The sequence below is a fragment of the Gymnoscopelus microlampas genome, assembly GCF_963454915.1.
Source record: "Gymnoscopelus microlampas genome assembly, chromosome: 15".
Taxonomy (NCBI): Eukaryota; Metazoa; Chordata; class Actinopteri; order Myctophiformes; family Myctophidae; genus Gymnoscopelus; species Gymnoscopelus microlampas.
In genome coordinates, this window is record NC_139952.1 from 42291191 (window position 1) to 42311046 (window position 19856).

Consider the following 19856-nt stretch of genomic DNA (forward strand, 5'->3'; position numbering starts at 1 on the left):
ATAGCAAAATAATCAGTTTTGCCACTTTGCTGTCTAGACACCACTCTCTCCACAGTGGCTGCAAGACGCTGCTGTCGCATTGGTGGAAAAAGTACTCACAATTGGTACTTCAGTAAAAGTAACAAGAAGGTCAAAGTATATATTTTTCAAAGCGAACATTTGTAACTCAAATATTTGCTTCTGGGGATTCTACAAATGTCTTCTAATTCTTTTTTTGAAAAAAACTTAGCAACTTATGTTGCTATAATATCAGTGGTTCTCAAACTGTTTCATGTCAAAATTATATGTATTTGGCCGCGGACCCCCATCTCAAAAGACGGTGTTCCAGGGACCTCCCCAGAAGCAAAGATTTTAGTAAAAAAAAAAGTTTTAAAAAATATAAATATAAATATGAGCTTGTATATCTGCTATTTTTGAATAGCCAAATAAATGATACAGATGCGTCACCAGTTTGAATCCATTTCCTGAAAAGTAACCGTTTATTATAACATACAAGGTTTCCACCCGACAGCGCACAGCGGCCCACCCACAGTTCACACCGTGTGAACCCGCCCCCCCCACATCACAAACAAAAACAACACAAAGTTGTTGCTCTCAAATTCAAAAAACTCCCACTTGCTTTGCTTGCGTTTTTTGTAACCCATTTTTTTCACCCGGTGCCAATTTCCTAAGTGATCCTTGGCGCTACACCAGCCCTACACCAGCACTACACCAGTCCCCCACAGCCTGGGGAGGCCAGGGCCGAGCTCATGCTTCCTTCAGTGCATGAGAGCCAACTGACCTTCTTGTCACCTGACAGGGGGGAGTTTCCCTGGTAGGACGTAGCGCGTGGAAGGAACACGTTATTCCAACCAGTTCCCTTCCCCTCCATCAGGCGCCCCGGCTGTCATGGGGGAGGTGGTATAGTGACCAGGATTACTACATGTTTTTTGTGAGGGTATTAACTACCCTGGGAGACACGGGGAGAACATGCAAACTCCACACAGACTAGGCCCTTTCGCCAACCCCACCTAGGGTACGTCAACATTTTTGCAAGGCAATTTTGTCAATGCCATCTTTGCCATCTTTTTTTAAACCATTAACCTAAAGCCGGAAAATAGCAGATCTACAAGCTCACAACGCGCCGCGCTGCGACGCGTTGTGAGCTTGTAGATCAACTATTTTCCGGTGCAGGACACCAGCGTGTAAACTACGTATAATCAAGTATAACTCTACTCCTCTAACTCCAAAAAATAAACCTCTAAATGCCTAATCTTAAAGGAGTAGATCACCCAGAAAATAACTTATTTCTTATCAATTACACACCCTATGAAGCCTTGAATTCATGGAGATGTTTTGGTTTTTGTCCTATTCCTAAGACAATACTTTGATGGCCGTGTCATCAAATTATTGGCTTAGGAATGCAATTAAAAAGAAAAACTCTCCATGATTTCAAGGCTTCATGGGGTGTGTAATTGATAGACAATAAGAAATTTCCTCCTCCTTTAACCCTATACCATAACCTGAAAACATATCTCTAGAAATCTTATTTAACCATAAAACGAGGACCAGGAAAATGGTCCTAACAACGTCTTGTTTCTCATATTCTACTATACTTGTGGGGACATTATGGTCCTCACAGGTGTAGTAATACAAACAGTACATGATCGACCGACCGACCGACCGTTGCGCGGAGCGGGAGGGAGGGAGCGGAACTCAAGACAATTAAACACTTTTTTTTTTTTTTAATCAGAGGATGGAGGCCTTAGAGGTAAAAAGCAAAGCGGGACCCTGAGGGGGAGATCTGTTCACATCGATAGCATCAGAATCCACCCCTAGAGAGAGAGAGAGAGCGCGAGAGCGGTGTTGCCAGTGTTTTGCGAGAGAAATAAGCAACCAGGTCTATGAAAATCCAAGCCAAAAAGAAGCAACTACAGGCCACATGAGCACTTTAAACCGGCTATTTGAAAGTGGCCTATCTATGATAGCCTTTCAATGAAAATAGCCTATCTAGGAAAATCTACAAGCTCACAACGCGTCGCAATGCGACACGTTCTGAGCTTGTAGATCTGCTATTTTCCCCAAGAAATCTTGGGAAATAAGTGAACATTTTGAAATATTTTTAAAACATTTCAACAACACATATCTGGTCCCGCTGGCAGGCTGGCACAAAATGTTGTCAGATGGGGGTCTGCGGACAATTACGTATTAATGTGGGAGGTCCATGACATGAAGATGTTTGAGGACCACTGGTTTAACAGAAAAACTGACATAATAATATACGCGGACAGACATGGCAACACTGACAGAGAGACGGGGCTGCTAGCATCAGCACCTCTGTGGTCTGGGTGTTAATATCTCTTCCATCTTTAATTAGCTCTGTGTCTCTTCCATGATATGGAAGTTGGCTGTTAAGGAAACATGAGAAGAGGCACTAAATCCTCCATCTGTGGTGATTATAATGGGCGATGATGCAGTGAACAACTCCACAGCCTTATTATTCCCATATTTTAAAAGACAGTGGCAACAGATAATCTATTTAAAAAATGCTGCAAATTCAACTATGTGAAGAAGAAAAGAAAAAAAAAACTGTCTTTATAATTTGGCATTCTCATAAACAATAAATGTTCTATGCATTTTGGAAATTGTGATTGAACAGCTAAATCCGCCCAGCCCTTGGGTTAAAGGTATATTTCACTTAAAAAAAGGGTAATTTTATCGTCTACTCAGACTTTTGTGAGCCCCCAGACAGTTTTTAAGTTGCTTGATTCAGTATTTAGATATTTGATATTCATTTATCAGACACGCCCCCTTCCTATACAAACCCATTATAACTTCAAACTCCATTTTAACCATGATAGAGTCATCGAAAACACCCGTCCTTGGTTCTGATGACTCATACTGCCCTCTCAATACATGAGGGGGCCGTGTTTTTCGATTACTTTTTTCATTTATTTTATACATACTTTTTTAGTGTTTTTTTTTTTTTTTTTTTTTAAGTTAAATAAATGGAAAAAAGTAATTGAAGTTGAAAAAGTATTAGAAGTATCAGTAGTAGTAGTAGTATCAGTCACCAGAACCAAGGACGGATGTTTCCGATGAATCTAACATGGTTAAAATGAAGTTTGAAGTTACAATGGGTATGTATAGGAAGGGGGCGTGTCTGATAAAATGAATATCTAATATCTAAATACTGAATCAAACAACTTAAGAACTGTCCGGGGTGCTCATAAAGGCCTGAGGCCAAAAATGAAGGCCAAAAATGAAAGTGAAATATTCCTTTAAAGGGATATTTCACTTTCAAATATGTATGGGATCATTTAAACGTCTACTCAGGATTCTAAGTTGCTTGATTCAGTATTTAGATATTTGATATAAATTGTATCAGACACACCCCTTTCCTATACAAACCTATTAAAACTTCAAACTCCATTTTAACGATGTTAGACTCATTGAAAACACAATTTTGGTGATTGATATTGTCCTTCTAATACGTGTGTATTGTTACTTATGTGTCTAGTAGTATAAGTGTTGTCTCCTCCGTCATGTAGCTGGAGTTCTTAGGGAGCCATGGTGGACGGTCATCAATGACCTTCACAATAATGCCTGCATGTCTCTCCCCCAGGCTGCAACACACTGGAACTAATGACTGGCTATAAAGAAGATATGCCTTCTACTCTGAGTGGCACAGGTTCACCCCTACACACAGAGAGAGAGAGAGAGGTTCACCCCTACACAGAGAGAGAGAGAGAGGTTCATTCACCCCTACACAGAGAGAGAGAGAGAGAGAGAGAGAGAGAGAGAGAGAGAGAGAGAGAGAGAGAGAGAGAGAGAGAGAGAGAGAGAGAGAGAGAGAGAGAGAGAGAGAGAGAGAGAGAGAGCGAGAGTGAGAGCAAGAGAGAGACAGAGAGAGAGAGACAGAGAGAGAGAGAGAGAGAGAGAGAGAGAGAGAGAGAGAGAGAGAGAGAGAGAGAGAGAGAGAGAGAGAGACAGACAGACAAAGGTTCACCCCTAGACAGAGAGACAGAGAGACATAGACAGACAGACAGAGGTTCACCCCTACACATCTAGAGAGAGAGAGAGAGACAGAAAGAGCGAGAGAGAGACAGAGAGAGACAGCGAGAGAGACAGAGAGAGAGACAGAGAGAGAGAGAGAGAGAGAGAGAGAGAGAGAGAGAGAGAGAGAGAGAGAGAGAGAGAGAGAGAGAGAGAGAGAGAGAGAGAGAGAGAGAGAGAGAGACAAAGGTTCACCCCTAGACAGAGACAGAGAGACAGAGAGACATAGACAGACAGACAGAGGTTCACCCCTACACATCTAGAGAGAGAGAGAGATAGACAGAAAGAGCGAGAGAGAGACAGAGAGAGACAGACAGCGAGAGAGACAGAGAGAGAGACAGAGAGAGAGAGAGAGAGAGAGAGAGAGAGAGAGAGAGAGAGAGAGAGACAGAAGTTCACCCCTAGACAGAGAGACATACACAAACACACAGACAGACAGAGGGAGAGAGAGAGAGAGAGAGAGAGAGAGAGAAAGGGAGGAGAGAGATAGAGGGGGAGATAAGAGAAAGAGAGGAGGTAAAAGATAAGAGCTTACAGAGAGAGAGAGAGAGAGAGAGAGAGAGAGAGAGAGGGAGACGGTGGGTGAGATTGAGAGGAGGACAGTGACGCAACATTAAGCAGATTGATTTTAAAATTCCACACACAAGGGCCTGCCGTAAATCATGCACCAGAAGAAAAAAAAAGAATTACGAACACAAAGAATGGTCGTTCGTCTTGTTTACGAGAGAACAGGGTGGGTGTAATATGGATGCATGGTCAGGTGGCATGCCTTGTGGCTGGCCAAGCGGGGGCTATGGAGGGAGCTATGGGACAAGTACAACACAGAGAAGGGACATATATATGGAGTTACATTTGTGTCTTTATAAACCAAACAAAAGAAAAACATTCGAGAGAGAAAAAATATAAACAGAGCAAAGAATAGTTTTGAATGAAAACAAAATAAAACAGCAAGCAAAAAATTATAATTAGTAAGCAAAGGAAATTATATAAACAGAACAAAAACATTTTTTTCATTAAAACAAATTAAAAACGCAATCAAAAAAAATATTTGCAAGCAAAAAAATATAAGATCTGAAAGAAAAGAAAAAATAATTGAGAGCAAAACTTCAAGATTAAAAAAATAAGGAAAAACTGTTTAAACTACATAAAACAAAATACTTAGTCAAATGTTTGGGTAATAAAATGTGTTGTGCTTTTCCTTGTTTGCCAATGAAAGTTTTTTTTTTCTGATTGCAAAACGTCTTCTCTCTCAAAACCTAAGTCTTTGGTCTCGATTTTTTTTTTCTCTCTCTCGGATTTTTTTGTGTGAGGGGTTGAAGTTCAGAAGGCGTGTCCTACGCTGAAAAGATGTAAGACACCTCTCCATTGGTCACTCGGAGTCTGAGTGACAGCTTGACAACTTCCTTAACCACCCCCCTCCCCCGGCCAACAACAACATTCTACTCCTGTCCAGTACATTTCTCCAGCTGTGGCAGATTTTTGTGGTGCGACACTTTGGCAGATAGTCAGTGCGTAAGTATTTTAACTTCCCTCCTTTTAACCTTTTCACATATTAGGCCTATGGCGACTTTATTTAATTGAATTATATAAGATAGTAATTTAAAATACATAATTGTGCTGCTAGTGGCCGTCACTCCGTGACTCGCGCGTCCAACGCCTATTGCGCCGTCACTCCGTGACTCGCGCGTCCAACGCCTATTGCCAGCCTGCAGCATGTCGTTGCATGTGTATTATGTAGCTACTCCAGTTACCAGGTCAATCATCCATAACGTTAGTTCATGCTCTTATTGTGATGTGCTGCAATTATTTTAGCGTTGTTTGATGCAACTATTATCATTGAGTAAATGAAAAGTGCAGCTTAGTGTGCTAGGCTCTCAACTACTACGCATCCAAATAGGTACATTCTGACGTTTGCGTAACTGACTGTTTATATATTGACATAATTGTTGTTCTGGGAACCCAAATGAGTATGAAACTTAAGCCAGGGGTCTTCAACGCTTTTCAGGCCAAGGACCCCCTAGCTCAGAGAGAGATGAAGCAGGGCCCCAATACATAGTGTATAAAATGAAGATTAAACTTGTTCATATATTTCATAGATAGCTTCATAGACTTGTTTGACAGACACTGTCATGTTGGATTCATGTTAATGTGTATTTTCAGACATTTAACCACTTCAGCCCTCAAATACTTAGTATTTGAGGGCTGAACTACTTAGTAAAGACCTTTCACTCTGTACTTGGTCTGCTTTTTTTCCCCCTCTACACCAAACATCTTTCCAAAAAATAGCAGATCTACAAGCTTGTAGTGCGAGGCGCTGTGAGCTTGTAGATCTGCTATTTTTGGCTAAAGTTCTCTTCAGTAGTAGGGAGGGATGCTAGGTTACGGTGACGGACCCCCTGTTGAAGACCCCTGACTTAAGCATTCTGTAAAAGGGGAAACCACACCAATGTCCTAATTGACCGAAATGATAGTACCCAAGAAAAGTGTTTCTTAATCAAAATCAAAGCAGCCTAATCAAAAATATGAAAACAACACGGTACACATTCAGGCTCCTACAGCCTGTAGCCATGTATTATGGCCTCAATGACAATAACTTCTCCTTGTCTCCCTGGCAGAATGCAGAACCAACCATGCAGGCCAGAGGCCCAGGTAAGGATAATTTGTTCACATTCACATACATTTGGTCACCTTGTGGTCATTGCGGGACAACAGAGACAAAATATTAAGTTGTTTTCCAGTGTTGTCCTGCGTTTGTGTGACTTGAACAATAAGAACAAATCAATGTTAAATCCAATCGATAACTGCAGAGTGGCGACAGTCTCTTTGAATGAGTGCATCTGCCAATTGTAAAAAAGTAGCATTGTTCTTCATAAATAGCCAATATTATTTAATAAAGACGGAATGCACTTGCCCATCGGGCAACCTGAAGGCAAACAAAATTTGCCTGAACGTTTTATTAACTTGCCACGGGCAGTCGGGCAACCGTTAGTGTCAACCCCTGCTTGTGTTTGCCTTACTTACTGTGAATCACTCTTAAGAGTGTCTGCTAAATGCCTAAATTGTAATTGTACATTTTAAAATGGCTGTCATAAAATTTGATGTCTGTTATTCTTTTCCTTTTGTAAGGGCTCTTGTCCTACACATGCGCACTAAACACATACCAATGCTGCAACAGCTTCATGAAGGCCTTGAGGTTTACGACCTCATCAAGAGATAGCCAATGGAGTGTTGCAGTAAACATCATGCAAATCGTTACACATTATCTCTATAGTCAAGTGATCAAGACGGCTCCATCCGATTTTTCATATTCCATCCTTATTGGCGCATTCCCAACATTGCTGGCCCACAATAACCTACCTTACCTGGTGGAGACCTGTGCTCCGAGGAGCGCTTTTTCTAGTCTTGTATTATTTTGAATGCCTTAACATTTCCTCAAGTGCCAAGTGGTATTTTCATTGTTGGATCAAACTGTTGGGCTGTAATACTCTTTTGTTTTCTTAGGTGGACGTGCATTACATTGTGTCACACCTGGTCCCAGAAATGTCTCCTCTCCACAAGGCTCGGCAAATCATGTGGAGGAGTCGAAGATCTTGGATAACTTCCAATATCTTTTACTTGAGGGTAGGTAAAACCTTCCATAAGACATTTTGATATTGGCTTAGGTCCTAAGCTAAGTCCAAGAAGTTTGGGAACCACTGGTGTAGGATCTCCTATACCTTAGGAGATCCTACACCAGTGGTTCCCAAACTTCTTGGGCTCAGGTCACCCGTGTAAATAAACTTTTCATCCACGGCACCCCTGAATTACATTGTTACTTTACAGCACCTTACATTTATGTCACATTATGGTATGTATTATTTAAATCCTCCCCCCTAAATTACAGTTTGTCACAAGGAAAACTGAGAGAATATCTGTTTCCATTACAGGACACATTGCAAATAACATTATACTTGACGTTTAACCACTTGAACCCTAGCATTCCTATTCTGAGGGGAACATTCACCAAAAATAGCAGATCTACAAGCTCATAACGCGTTGTGAGCTTGTAGATTGCTAATTTTGGTGAAGAGATTACGCACCAAGTACGGTGCACCTCAACTCCGTTTTATTAAGTGTAGAGGTTCTAAGTGTTAAACTGAAGTGATATTGATACATTCCAAACATTATCAAAGTATTTTGCGGCACCCCTGGACTTGGACCTGGGCGTCACGGCACCCACTTTGAGAAACCCTGTCCTACACTCATACAGCACATCATATGCCCAGATTTTAACCAATTTTAGAATCAGAATAGTCTTTGTCACAATGATCTTTATTGTCACATCACAGGTTTACAGGTGTAAAACAATGGGTGAAATGTGTTTTTGTGCAAGCTCCGTAGTATTTTGTTTATTTTCATAAAGGAAAAAGAAGTGGAGCCACTAACTAACTGGGTACAGGGCAAGCAATGTTCTCAAGTGATCGTAGTGTATCTTGTCAGTAGCACAACACAATTTCATTATCTGGATATCGGACTGTCAGACAAATAATACAGTTTCCGATCATAATCATATTTGGTCCGTTGTGTATTTTATTGGTGATTCTTGTGAATGAGTTGTTTAAGCTTTGAAACTTGTTACTTCAGATGTTGATTCTGATCTCTTGTCCTTTCTAAGATGTACAACCAGAAGATGCGGCTGAAGAAGAGAGACCCTCTGCCCATGGTGATGCAATGGCTGACTGGGCAGGGACACAGGCATTTGCTGGTGTCGGAGAGAAAGAAAATCAAAATAGTTGACCACAACTGTCTAGTCCACAGGCCACACTGTTTGTTATCCAATTGTTAGTGCTTGTAACACTTCCAACAGCCCACCTTGAAGATTACGAGTCTTTTAAGACCAACTTGCTTTCTGACATTAATGGTGCAAGCTTTGACAGAGTGTAACTTGTAAATAACTGTACATTGTCACTTTTTTACTCCAGTCCATTGTCAATTTTTACTTGTGTTAAGGATACAAACTTAAAAGTGAACTTGGACGATTATGAACCTAAATTGCACTGTCCTGATGTGAGGACATCATATACTATGACATTTGGATGACATCACAGCAGGAGGGGGTACATTGTTTAAAAATGTCAGCTGTGGTGTAGAAATGAAATGCAAAGAACACCCTCTTCATTTTTATAGCGTTCCAGGTCCAATTGTGTCTGCTTATTTATTTGTGTCATCACTTCCAATTTCACTTCTGTATCTTGACTGAGGTTTCTATCTTGATTGGATAAAATTGGCATCCCAACCTGAGAATGCATTTTCTGTTAGAGAGCCGGAGAGACATGTTACTGAACCCTCTAAAGCAATGAGTACGATCAGAATCTAGAGCTAGAGCTATTTAACACTTAATTTAACGAAAGAAAATCACTTACCCTCCCTAACTTTTGAAATGTTTGCACCTTTCAAGGGCACTGGCAGTGTAACACTGACATTGTAACTGTTTAAAAAAATACATCTTTAAAATCTTTTTCACTGAAAATGTAGTTGTATGAATACATGGTGAATTGCTATCTGTTAATTTGACCTTCAAATGCAGTTTATGCTAATTATAGGAAAGTCAATGTTGGATAAATACATTTCTGCTCAATTTAGGCCTTGTCTGTGTATACTGAAATGCTGGTTGAGAATGCAAAAACAAAAAGTGCTTCTGCATACTAAGTTAGAACTGCATTTGTTAGGATTTAAGGTATTGTTGGCAGGTTGAAAATATGCATGTGGCATTTAAAGCTACAGTCCCAAATAATCTGTACTATTACCTTTTTAATTCAATGGGGCAAATGAAATCCAACCCAAGTCTACCACCAGGTTTCCCTAGGGTATGAGTTTCAGTGAGTGAGTCAGTAGTCTCTTGATGGGTATGTGGGTCCCTCACCTCTGCTCTTGTGATGCTGCCAGCGTAATTCAATAGCCTCACAGAAAACTATACCTTACCTTAACCTGACGCTAACTAACCTATCATAAAAAAGTGACCCGCAGTGGATTCGAACCCTCAGGCCTTGGATGATGGATCATAAAGTAAGCGCACAATCAGACTAAACGTTTCCAAAGCAGTCTATCTGGAATGGGCCTGGCCAGTAGGCCAGTCACTTCAGCCTTGCCTTAATTAGAATAATGAATATAACATGAAATAATGTATAGCTTTATTTTATAACTTCAAGGGTTCCCAAACGTTTCAGGCTGTGACTCCCTAAAATAATCATATTTGAACTGGGGACCCCCCAAAATAATCATACTTGAACTGGGGACCACCCACCCTGACAAGCACTTGAAATTGTAGGAATTACATTTAGTTTTACTCGGTTCCACAGATAAATATTGTGAAAATAGCCAAACTACAAGCGCACTGCGCACAATGCCTTAAGAAGGTCTTAAAAGTCATTAAATTGTCACTTAAAAATATGTTACCCTGTATACACTTGGTATGTATAGGTTGGTTTGTTTACTGTTGAGAGAGAAAACTATGTTGCCCATAAAGCTAATCTGGGGACCGCCTCTGAGGGTCCCGGTCCCAAGTTTGGGAACCACTGGCCTACTATAACAATAACAACAATACAACAATTTTAAATACAGATCACAAACTGTAAGTAGAACAGAAACCTAGCATTAGGGAATCATCTGAATTGCTAATAGCCTAAAATGCTCAATAGTGTAGCGCCCAGAGTTGGGATGGAGCTCTGACCTCAGTCCCAGAGGACCACAATGGAAACAAGCCTTTGTGTGTTATCCTTATAACATCATTGTAAAAATCGTACCTCTGTATCCTACTGTTAATAAAGTATTCCATAAATCTGTTTACTCAAACTGTTTACTGTACATATATTTATGTTTTGTTTTTATGATGTTTTGCATAGTAGTGTATATACTGTCTGTCATAAATGTCTCTATGAATTCAGTAGGAAGGACCCTAATGGAAACAAGTCATAGGCTTTCTTGGGTTTAAATCCTCTTAGCTGACCTTGCATTAAACTGTACTTTCATGTTTGTTTTTTTTTTTTGGCAAACTGCTAATATTTCAATCAATCAAAAAACAGTGCTGGCCGTAACACACCTCCATCCCTGCATTCAACAAACTACATAAGGAAGGGAGGCGCTGTCACTCAGACTCCGAGTGACCAATGGAGAGGTGTCTTACATCTTTTCAGCGTAGGACACGCCTTCTGAACTTCAACCCCTCACACAAAAAAATCCGAGAGAGAGAAAAAAAGAATCGAGACCAAAGACTTAGGTTTTGAGAGAGAAGACGTTTTGCAATCAGAAAAAAAAAACTTTCATTGGCAAACAAGGAAAAAAAACATTAAAAACATGTTATTTAGCACAACACATTTTATTACCCAAACATTTTACTAAGTATTTTGTTTTATGTAGTTTAAACAGTTTTCCTTATTTTTTTACTCTTGAATTTTTTAAGTTTTGTTCTCAATTATTTTTTCTTTTCTTTCAAGTCTTATATTTTTTTGCTTGCAAATACTTTTTTTGATTGCGTTTTTAATTTGTTTTAATGAAAAAAATGTTTTTGTTCTTTTTATATAATTTCCTTTGCTTACTAATTATAATTCTTTGCTTGCTGTTTTATTTTGTTTTCATTCAAAACTATTCTTTGCTCTGTTTATATTTTTTCTCTCTCAAATATTTTTCTTTTGTTTGGTTAATAAAGACACAAATGTAACTCCATACATATACATCACTGTGGGCAGTGGTGGAAAGCACCTAAGTACTCGATTGTACTCAAGTACTGTACTTAAGCAAAATTTTGAGGTACTGTAGTACCTCAAAAATACTGGAGTATTTCCAATTTTCAGTGCTTTTACTCCATTACATCTCAGAGGCAAATATTGTACTTTTACTCCACTACAATTATTTAAAATCTTTAGTTACTAGTTAGTTACTTTGTAGATTTTGATTATTATACACATACATATGTATACATTTATACATTAACCACTCAAAAACAAAACCACCTAAGTGGAAAAAGCGGCGCTCCAAAAGTAAATACTGCAAGACAGTGGTTCAGATGTAGTCTCGCTAGCGTTCACTTCTCGCAATAAAATGAGAAACTACATCTGAGCGTTTACATCAGTGGTTCTCAAAACGTTTTCACGTCAACCCCCAAATTGACACGTATTAGCCTGTGGACCCCCATTTGACAAGATATGCCAGGGACCCCCCATAAGAGAAGATTTTTACGGCTATAGCAGTGGTTTCAATTTCAAAGACCCCCAGTTTGATATGCATGAGGCCTTTTTTTTTTATCTCTGGGAGCCCAATCTACACTGTACAATCAGTGTTAATTTAATACAGGTCCATTTGGTTCCATTTGGACACTCTCTGAGTTACAGACCCATAAGGGTCTATTTGGTTCCATTTGTACACTCTCAGAGTTACAGACCCATAAGGGACCATTTGGTTCCATTTGTACACTCTCTGAGTTACAGACCCATAAGGGTCTATTTGGTTCCATTTGTACACTCTCTGAGTTACAGACCCATAAGGGTCTATTTGGTTCCATTTGTACACTCTCTGAGTTACAGACCCATAAGGGTCCATTTGGTTCCATTTGTACACTCTCTGAGTTACAGACCCATAAGGGTCTATTTGGTTCCATTTGTACACTCTCAGAGTTACAGACCCATAAGGGTCCATTTGGTTCCATTTGTACACTCTCTGAGTTACAGACCCATAAGGGGCCATTTGGTTCCATTTGTACACTCTCTGAGTTACAGACCCATAAGGGGGCATTTGGTTCCATTTGTACATCTCTGAGTTACAGACCCATAAGGGTCCATTTGGTTCCCAACTATCTATAATTTAGCTGGGGACCCCCTGGAACCCCCTCAAGGACCTGACAGGCTGACAGACTGACAGGCTATCCTCCCCTTAACTACCTTAAAAATTGTGTCACTATTTTGAGAATTCCCAAAAGTAAAAATAAAAACTCCAAACCTAACCTAAGGAACGTTGCTGCATGTCACTGCCTGACTCTCTCCCCTGTTTCCTGTTAATCTCCACTGTACCTTTATCAAAAAGGCAGAAAAGCCCCACGATATGCGGAAATGAAAACACCTTGTGTTTCATCATTACCTTGTTTTCTCCGCTTCTCTCTCTCGACAGCATTGAAAATAGCCCATGAATTGCAGATCTAAAAGCTCACAACACGTCGCAGAGCTTTTTAGATTGGCTATTGTACGGTGCACAACACCGGCGTGTAACTAAGTATAAATCAGGCATAACTCATAATGTACATGTATAATGTATGTTTTGTAATAATAATCAAAATCTACAAAGTAACTAAAGTTTTCAAATAATTGTAGTGGGACTCGTGGGAGCAATATTTGCCTCTGAGATGAAGTGGAAAAGTATTAGTAAAAGTAAAAGTGTAGTAAAAGTAATGAAAATTAGAAATACTCCAGTAAAGTAAAAAAATACCTATACTTAAGTACAGTACTTAACACCACTGCAAGTAAACACACACACACACACACACAGAGTGAAAAGACAATCCCCTCTAGGCACTGTGGCAGCCCACCGCGGTCAGTCTGGCCTGTTTAATTACCAGCGTGTCTCGTTAGCAAGATGTGTCTTACACACAGTGGGGGGGGGGGGGGGGGGGGGACCACCCCAGGCCAGCCTCACTGCCAAGCCCCCACCACTCTCCATTAACTCTCACCAATTACACTAATCAGCATGGAGGAGAAACCCAAGCGCTTCTTTGTACTAAAGAAAAAAAATAATTCATTCATTAATTAAACAACAACAACAAAAAAACAGCTAATTAAGACACAGTTGGCCGGTCATTTGTTGTGGCTCTGGGAGTTAGCTTTGCCGCCGCCGCTGTGGCCTCTTGGCATTCAGACAAGATGAAAAAGTTGGCAATAAAAGAGAGGATGTCCCAAAACTGAACAAAATGTCTTCAAAAGTTGACTTTTGTTTTTGCCTTTAAAGTCTTATTTAATAAAGTTGAAGTTGGCCCTGGCCGTTTTTCATAATCCAACCATTGAGTGCCAAAAACGGCTATTTTTTTTCCCTTCACGGCATCAGGAGATATCATTTTTCGAAGATTTAGACTCCCATCCACTTCCTGGTTAACTTATTACTTTAAAAGCCTGTATCTCGGCTCCTGTGTACTTTTTTTCTTTACTATGTATTTTTTACTATTTTCAACTGGCTGCAACTATGGAACGGATTACCGATTCTACGAGACCCCTGTGTGTGTAATGAGGGGATCACCATGAGGACGGTGATCACTGAAAATATTTTGTGACTACTTGAAAAAGGTACAAAAATGGTTAAAAACAGCCAGCACTGGCTGTACCCTTTTTTTTTTTTTACTCTGGCACTCAATGTGTTAAGCATGTCCCTTTGTCTGAGTAAAATGAACACTCTTGTGACCCGGACGGCTGGCATGGCGTCTTATTATTAGTTTATTTCTTTCATTTTAGAGGTGTTCAAGTTCAAGTCCTTGAATTTTCACTTAAAAAAAAATGTGCAGATACTCTGTATTACACTTAATATTTTACGTTGGTTTTGTTTACTGTTGAGTGATAAAACAATGTTGCACATTAAGCCACTCATCTGAGGACCGCCCAAAATCATTTGGGGACCCCCCTTGGGGTCCTGACCTGACCCCCAGGTGTGGGAACCACTGTTATACAGGACGTCAACGAAGCAGGGGTCATTACCATGATTTCTTGTGGTGGACATTTTGGTCAAAATTCCATTTTTGCCACGGACATACAAAATGAGTGGACAATAATATGACCAGAAACACAACCATGCAACGGGTCTGTAACTCTGAGAGTGTACAAATGTACGGACACATTTGTCCGTGCACGGACTATTGATGAGCCCTGCAACGGAGGACAGATTAGGCTGAACAGTGTCTGGCCTCTATACGCACACCTGCTAAGTCTGTTAGCAGGTGTGTCCTCCTGCTGCTGCTCTGGCACTTATGTACCGGATATATAGTCTGTCACATCTATTAGATCTGCTGCTATTTTAAATACCTAATTTTTTCCTTAACCCGTTAAGACCTGAGGCCGATTCCACAAATGCCTTCTAAATCAGTAGTTCTTGACACTTTCAAGAGTGTTAATTTTCTTTTTTCTTTTTTTAAATAGCAGATGTACAAGCTCGCACATCTGCTATTTTTGAATAACCAACGCAAAAAAAGCTAAAAGGACACGGATTTTTAACTACTTTACCTATCTGTACCTATCAGCATTGTATTTATATTTTCCCTAAACCAATGCACCATATGTGCATTACGTCTGTTATTACATCTACTGCTATTTTAAATGTCTCATGTCATAGCTTTTTCTTTTAATCAGAAACATTATGTACAGTATATATTGCACACTACCATATGTCCATATCTGATCTCTCTCTCCTTTCTCTCTCTCTAAACTACAATGACGGGGGGACAGGGGGGGGGCTTGTACGACAACAAATTAACCCACAAATTAACCCATTCAGACCTGGAACGCATCTGTGTCACTTTTTCATTTGAGCTAAAAAGCATTATTTTACACTTTGGCAAAGTGTAAAATAAAATAGTGTAAAAATAGCAGATCTACAAGCTCATAGCGCGACACGAGCTTGTAGATCTGCTATTTTTGAAAAATCGTGAAAATGTGTGTGAATCTTTGAATATATATATTCTTTTACAGCAAACATTAACTCAAATCTTTGCTTCTGGCGGTCCCTGGAACAAAATATTTTGAGATGAGGGTCCATGGCCAAATTCATATAATTTTGGGGGTACTTGACATGAAAAAGTTTGAAAACCACTAATAGAGCAATATACGTTTTTCAGAAAATCATAGAAGACATTTTACAGAATCGGAACCTCAGGCCTCAATGGGTTAACCCACTTTGTTCTCACACCTGTAAATAAAACCTGTGATGTGACAATAAGGTCGAATTGTAGTTGTAAGCTCACACGCACACACATGCCCCACGGTATATGCAGGCCCGCCGAGCTCTCGTTGTTTGTGTTTGTGTGTGCAAAAAAAAACACATAATAAAGTGGTCCTTCATAAAGTGTTAGTGTGGAGTGGATGAAAGGAGCGAGCGTAATCGGAGATACTCGGGCGCCATCTGAAGAATTTGATCGCCCGTTAATCAAGAGGAACTATGCAAAAATAAAAAAAACGGCGAGGCAGATGGGCAGGGAACTGCATCTTCCTTTGCCATCGACACGTGTTTAATTTTAGCCGCACGGCTGGTACAACACAGCAGCGTGTGTGCGTGTGCGTGTATGTGCGTGTGTGTGTGTGTGTGTGTGTGTGTGTGGTAAGACACAGCAGCTGTCGGAGGAGAGAACAGACAGAGGGACAGAGCGTTGGAGAGAGAGAGAGAGCGATAAAACAGAGCGAATGAGAGAAAGCGAGAGGATGAGAGGGAGAGAGGGAAGGAGGAGAGAAAAGGATAGAGGGGTAAGAAAGTAAGAGGAACAGGTCAGATAGGAGGTATCATGTATAAAATAGATACATCGATAAATTAAAAAGTTCTTTGAAAAGCGCAGTAGAGGTGCTGGCATCCAGTGTTGATTTTGTCGACTAAAACTATGACAAAAGAATATCTGTCGACTACCTTTTTTCACTGACGAAAACGAAATAAAAACTAAGCTATGATGACTAAAGCTAAGACTAAATATACTGACTATTTTGTTAACAAATAAAAGCTAGACTAAAATGTTTGGGAGGGACGAGTGGAGAAGAGTATCCAGTAGAACTAAGACAAGTCATCATGGACCAAAGATAGCAGATCTACAAGCTCACAACGCGTCGTGCTGCGCCGCGTTGTGAGCTTGTAGATCTGCTATTTTCGGCATGCAGCTAAGTGAAAATCACAAGCCATTTAGATGGCATCACACCCTGCCAAAAAGATTTTAGATGTATATGATATTTGGTCAACTAAAACTACACACTAAAAGTAAAACATTTCAGGTGACTAAAACTAAACAGGATTTTATTCAAAAGACTATGACTATGACTAAAACTAAATAAAAACGCTGCTGGCATCTTGTCTTCCTGGAGGCTGGAGCCAGTCAGCCAGCCAGTGAGCGAGTAGTGAGTGAACGCATGAGCACACAAATGAGTGAGTGAGTGAGTGGGTGAGTGAGTGAGCGAGTGATAGCAGCGGTGATGGGGTAGGACCGGCCCCACGTGAGTGTAAACCAAATCTTGGGAATACTGTGTGGCATGTGACGATTGGGTCCAAATATTTAGTTCAGTGACCAGGGGGTAAAGACTGGTTCAGAATATGCGTTCACACTTCTATTGGAAATAATAGACTTCAACCTATAGTTCCGGTCTCCCCTCCTGACACCTCAATGTCAAGGAGAGTGGAAGCCAGCTACGTCCCCCTGTTACTGACAGGTCATGTCAAAACGCTGCTGAAAGGCAAGCTACTGTGTCCAGTCAGAGACAGTGAGTGAGTTTTGTTTGTCTGTGTTTGTCTGTGTCTGTGTTTGTCTGTGTTTGTCTGTGTCTGTGTCTGTGTCTGTGTTTGTCTGTGTCTGTGTGTTTGTCTGTGTCTGTGTCTGTGTCTGTGTCTGTGTGTGTGTGTGTGTGTGTGTGTGTGTGTGTGTGTGTGTGTGTGTGTGTGTGTGTGTGTGTGTGTGTGTGCGCGTGTGCGCGTGTGTGTGTGTGCTCCACACTGACCTGTTCCACCCAGACCCCAGAGCCCTCCTCAGGAGCCCAGAGGATCATGGTCTTGTCCATGGATGCAGAGAGCAGAGCGAGAGGCTGTTGCAGCGTGCCGCCTGTAGGGGGAGACGAAGGGACACTGGAGAATCGGCACAAATAACAACAACAGGGTGGAAACCTCATGTTTCCAAAACTGCTACTTTTCAGAATTCAAATTAAAGAAAGCAAAAATAGCTGATCTACAAGTGCTTGTAGATTTGGTGACACCTCTTGTCTGTCTAGGGTCTTGTTACTTGCGCTGCCCAGAATTCAGTTTAGGGTGCTATAGACCCCTTAACAGATGACGTCACACTGATAAGAACCAGTATGCGCAATGAAACCCATTCTATCAGCTCTCGCTAGGACGCGCCTCACTAGCCAACACACAAGAGGGGTTTGGGTGTGTGCTGAAACCAGCGCACCCCAAAACAACAGGTTGGGAACTGATTGCGTGAAACAATCACCTGTGCGTCCAGTCTCAATGTTAGTAAACAAATAATTGGTCTATAGCGCCATGGATATTTTGGAAAGCAACAACAGTGTTGTCAGATGTGGTATGTGACGTGTTAACTTATTTCATGGGGTACCTTTGTAGTGAGGAGGTTGCCAGTGGACTCCGTAGACCCAGTTCTCATGTCCAGCCAGGACCGTCTCCAGAACCACCGCAAACTCTGAGGACACGCCTAGAGACAAGGGCACACAAATGGACCATAAGTACAGTACAGTACAGTACAGGGGTACAACGTGTCCCCTTGCTGTGTGTGTCGTTCTGGGATCGTCTGCAGTGTAAACGTTGCTTGAGAAATTCATATTCCGCTTGGCAAGTGGGCATGCAAACACAACACAGCGCCAGAAAAACACTCCCGTGGTCTTTATTGACTCAGTAGGGGATGAACCCCATGTCCCCATAATAGCATCATAAAAAAACGATGCCTTAATTCAAACTCAATTAATACCCTTTTATAATCCAGCCCCGGCCCAGCGGCTCCGCTCACCTTCTTCCTCCTCCTCCACTGTAAAAAGGTTCTCTTTCATCTTGATGAGGCCGCGGTCGTCCTCTGGGCCGTGGTGGGGGTTCCACGCCGGCTTGGCACGCAGCCTCCACACTCTGATGAGACAGTCCTGAGAGCAGCTGGCCAGGAACAGCTCTCCATCTGAGCAGGGTTGATTTTGACAGCAAACATTGATTCAGTTTTAGTCAATTGTTTTAGTCTTTTCAATAAAATTCCATTTTGTTTTAGTCATATTTTAGTCATCTGAAATGTTTTAGTTTTTGTCTAGTTTTAGTCGACTAAATATCATAAGATTATAGTCGACTAAATCTACAGTTGATTTAGTCGACTAAAATGTATTTTGGCGGTGCCTTGATGGCGTCGTACTGGCTGATTTTACACTTGGTTGCATGACGAAAAGGCGTTGTGAGCTTGTAGATCAGCTATTTTCAGAGCGCAACACCCGAGCGCAACCAAACATAAAATGACTTGTCTTCTAGTTCTACTGGATCTCTTCTCCACTAGTCCCTCCCTGACATTTTAGTCTAGTTTTTATTTGTTGACGAAATAGAGCACCGAAGTCCTGACGTCACTGCCAGTAGAGGGGCGCTTTCCGCAGGTTCATGGCTTTACTTTTTGTATTGATATCCTCATTGGGGAATCTTAGATCGCTTCATATAAGAACTGAGTTCCAAAAAAAAACACACCACCCTGGCGTTTATACTCATATGGATATGAAGCATCGACTGAAGGTGTAAATGTACACATTTACCCAAAGAGTAACACAATATAAACACTAGAAACGAGTCAAACAACCCAAAGACATACATTTCCCATGAACGTGGCTGCTGTGGGGACAGTGATATCAGACCCGGAAGTAGTAGTTCTTAAGACTTCTAAGGCAGAATTCATTAAATTTTCGCCAGAAACAGGCTGTATCAAATATGAATGAATATCATAAACGATGCAGAGCCACCCTCCTGACAAAAACGCCAGGGTGGTGTGTTTATGTTTGTAACACAGTTCTTATATGACGTGATCTAAGATTCTCCAATGGGGATTTCAACACGAGTTAAGAGATACGTCTTAGAGCTGTGGTTCTCAAACCTTTTTC

General features: G+C 40.9%; 2 protein-coding genes across 2 annotated transcripts in view; one reads left to right on the top strand and one right to left on the bottom strand.

Moving 5' to 3' along the window:
- elp2 (elongator acetyltransferase complex subunit 2) overlaps positions 1 to 19856 on the bottom strand; it is a gene marked incomplete at its 5' end in the record, with an annotated part of 103505 nt that overhangs the window by 64327 nt on the left and 19322 nt on the right. The window contains 3 exons of the mRNA XM_084080930.1: positions 17727 to 17827; positions 18338 to 18433; positions 18746 to 18904. Of these exons, the coding sequence (XP_083937056.1) occupies positions 17727 to 17827; positions 18338 to 18433; positions 18746 to 18904 (356 nt within the window). The remainder of the gene's footprint in view (positions 1 to 17726; positions 17828 to 18337; positions 18434 to 18745; positions 18905 to 19856) is intronic.
- LOC311062123 (uncharacterized protein) lies at positions 5479 to 9503 on the top strand. The gene is made up of 4 exons (XM_084080935.1): positions 5479 to 5547; positions 6651 to 6684; positions 7537 to 7656; positions 8690 to 9503. Exons 2-4 carry the CDS (start codon positions 6652 to 6654, stop codon positions 8858 to 8860), a joined length of 324 nt encoding a protein of 107 aa, XP_083937061.1. The 5' UTR covers positions 5479 to 5547; position 6651; the 3' UTR covers positions 8861 to 9503.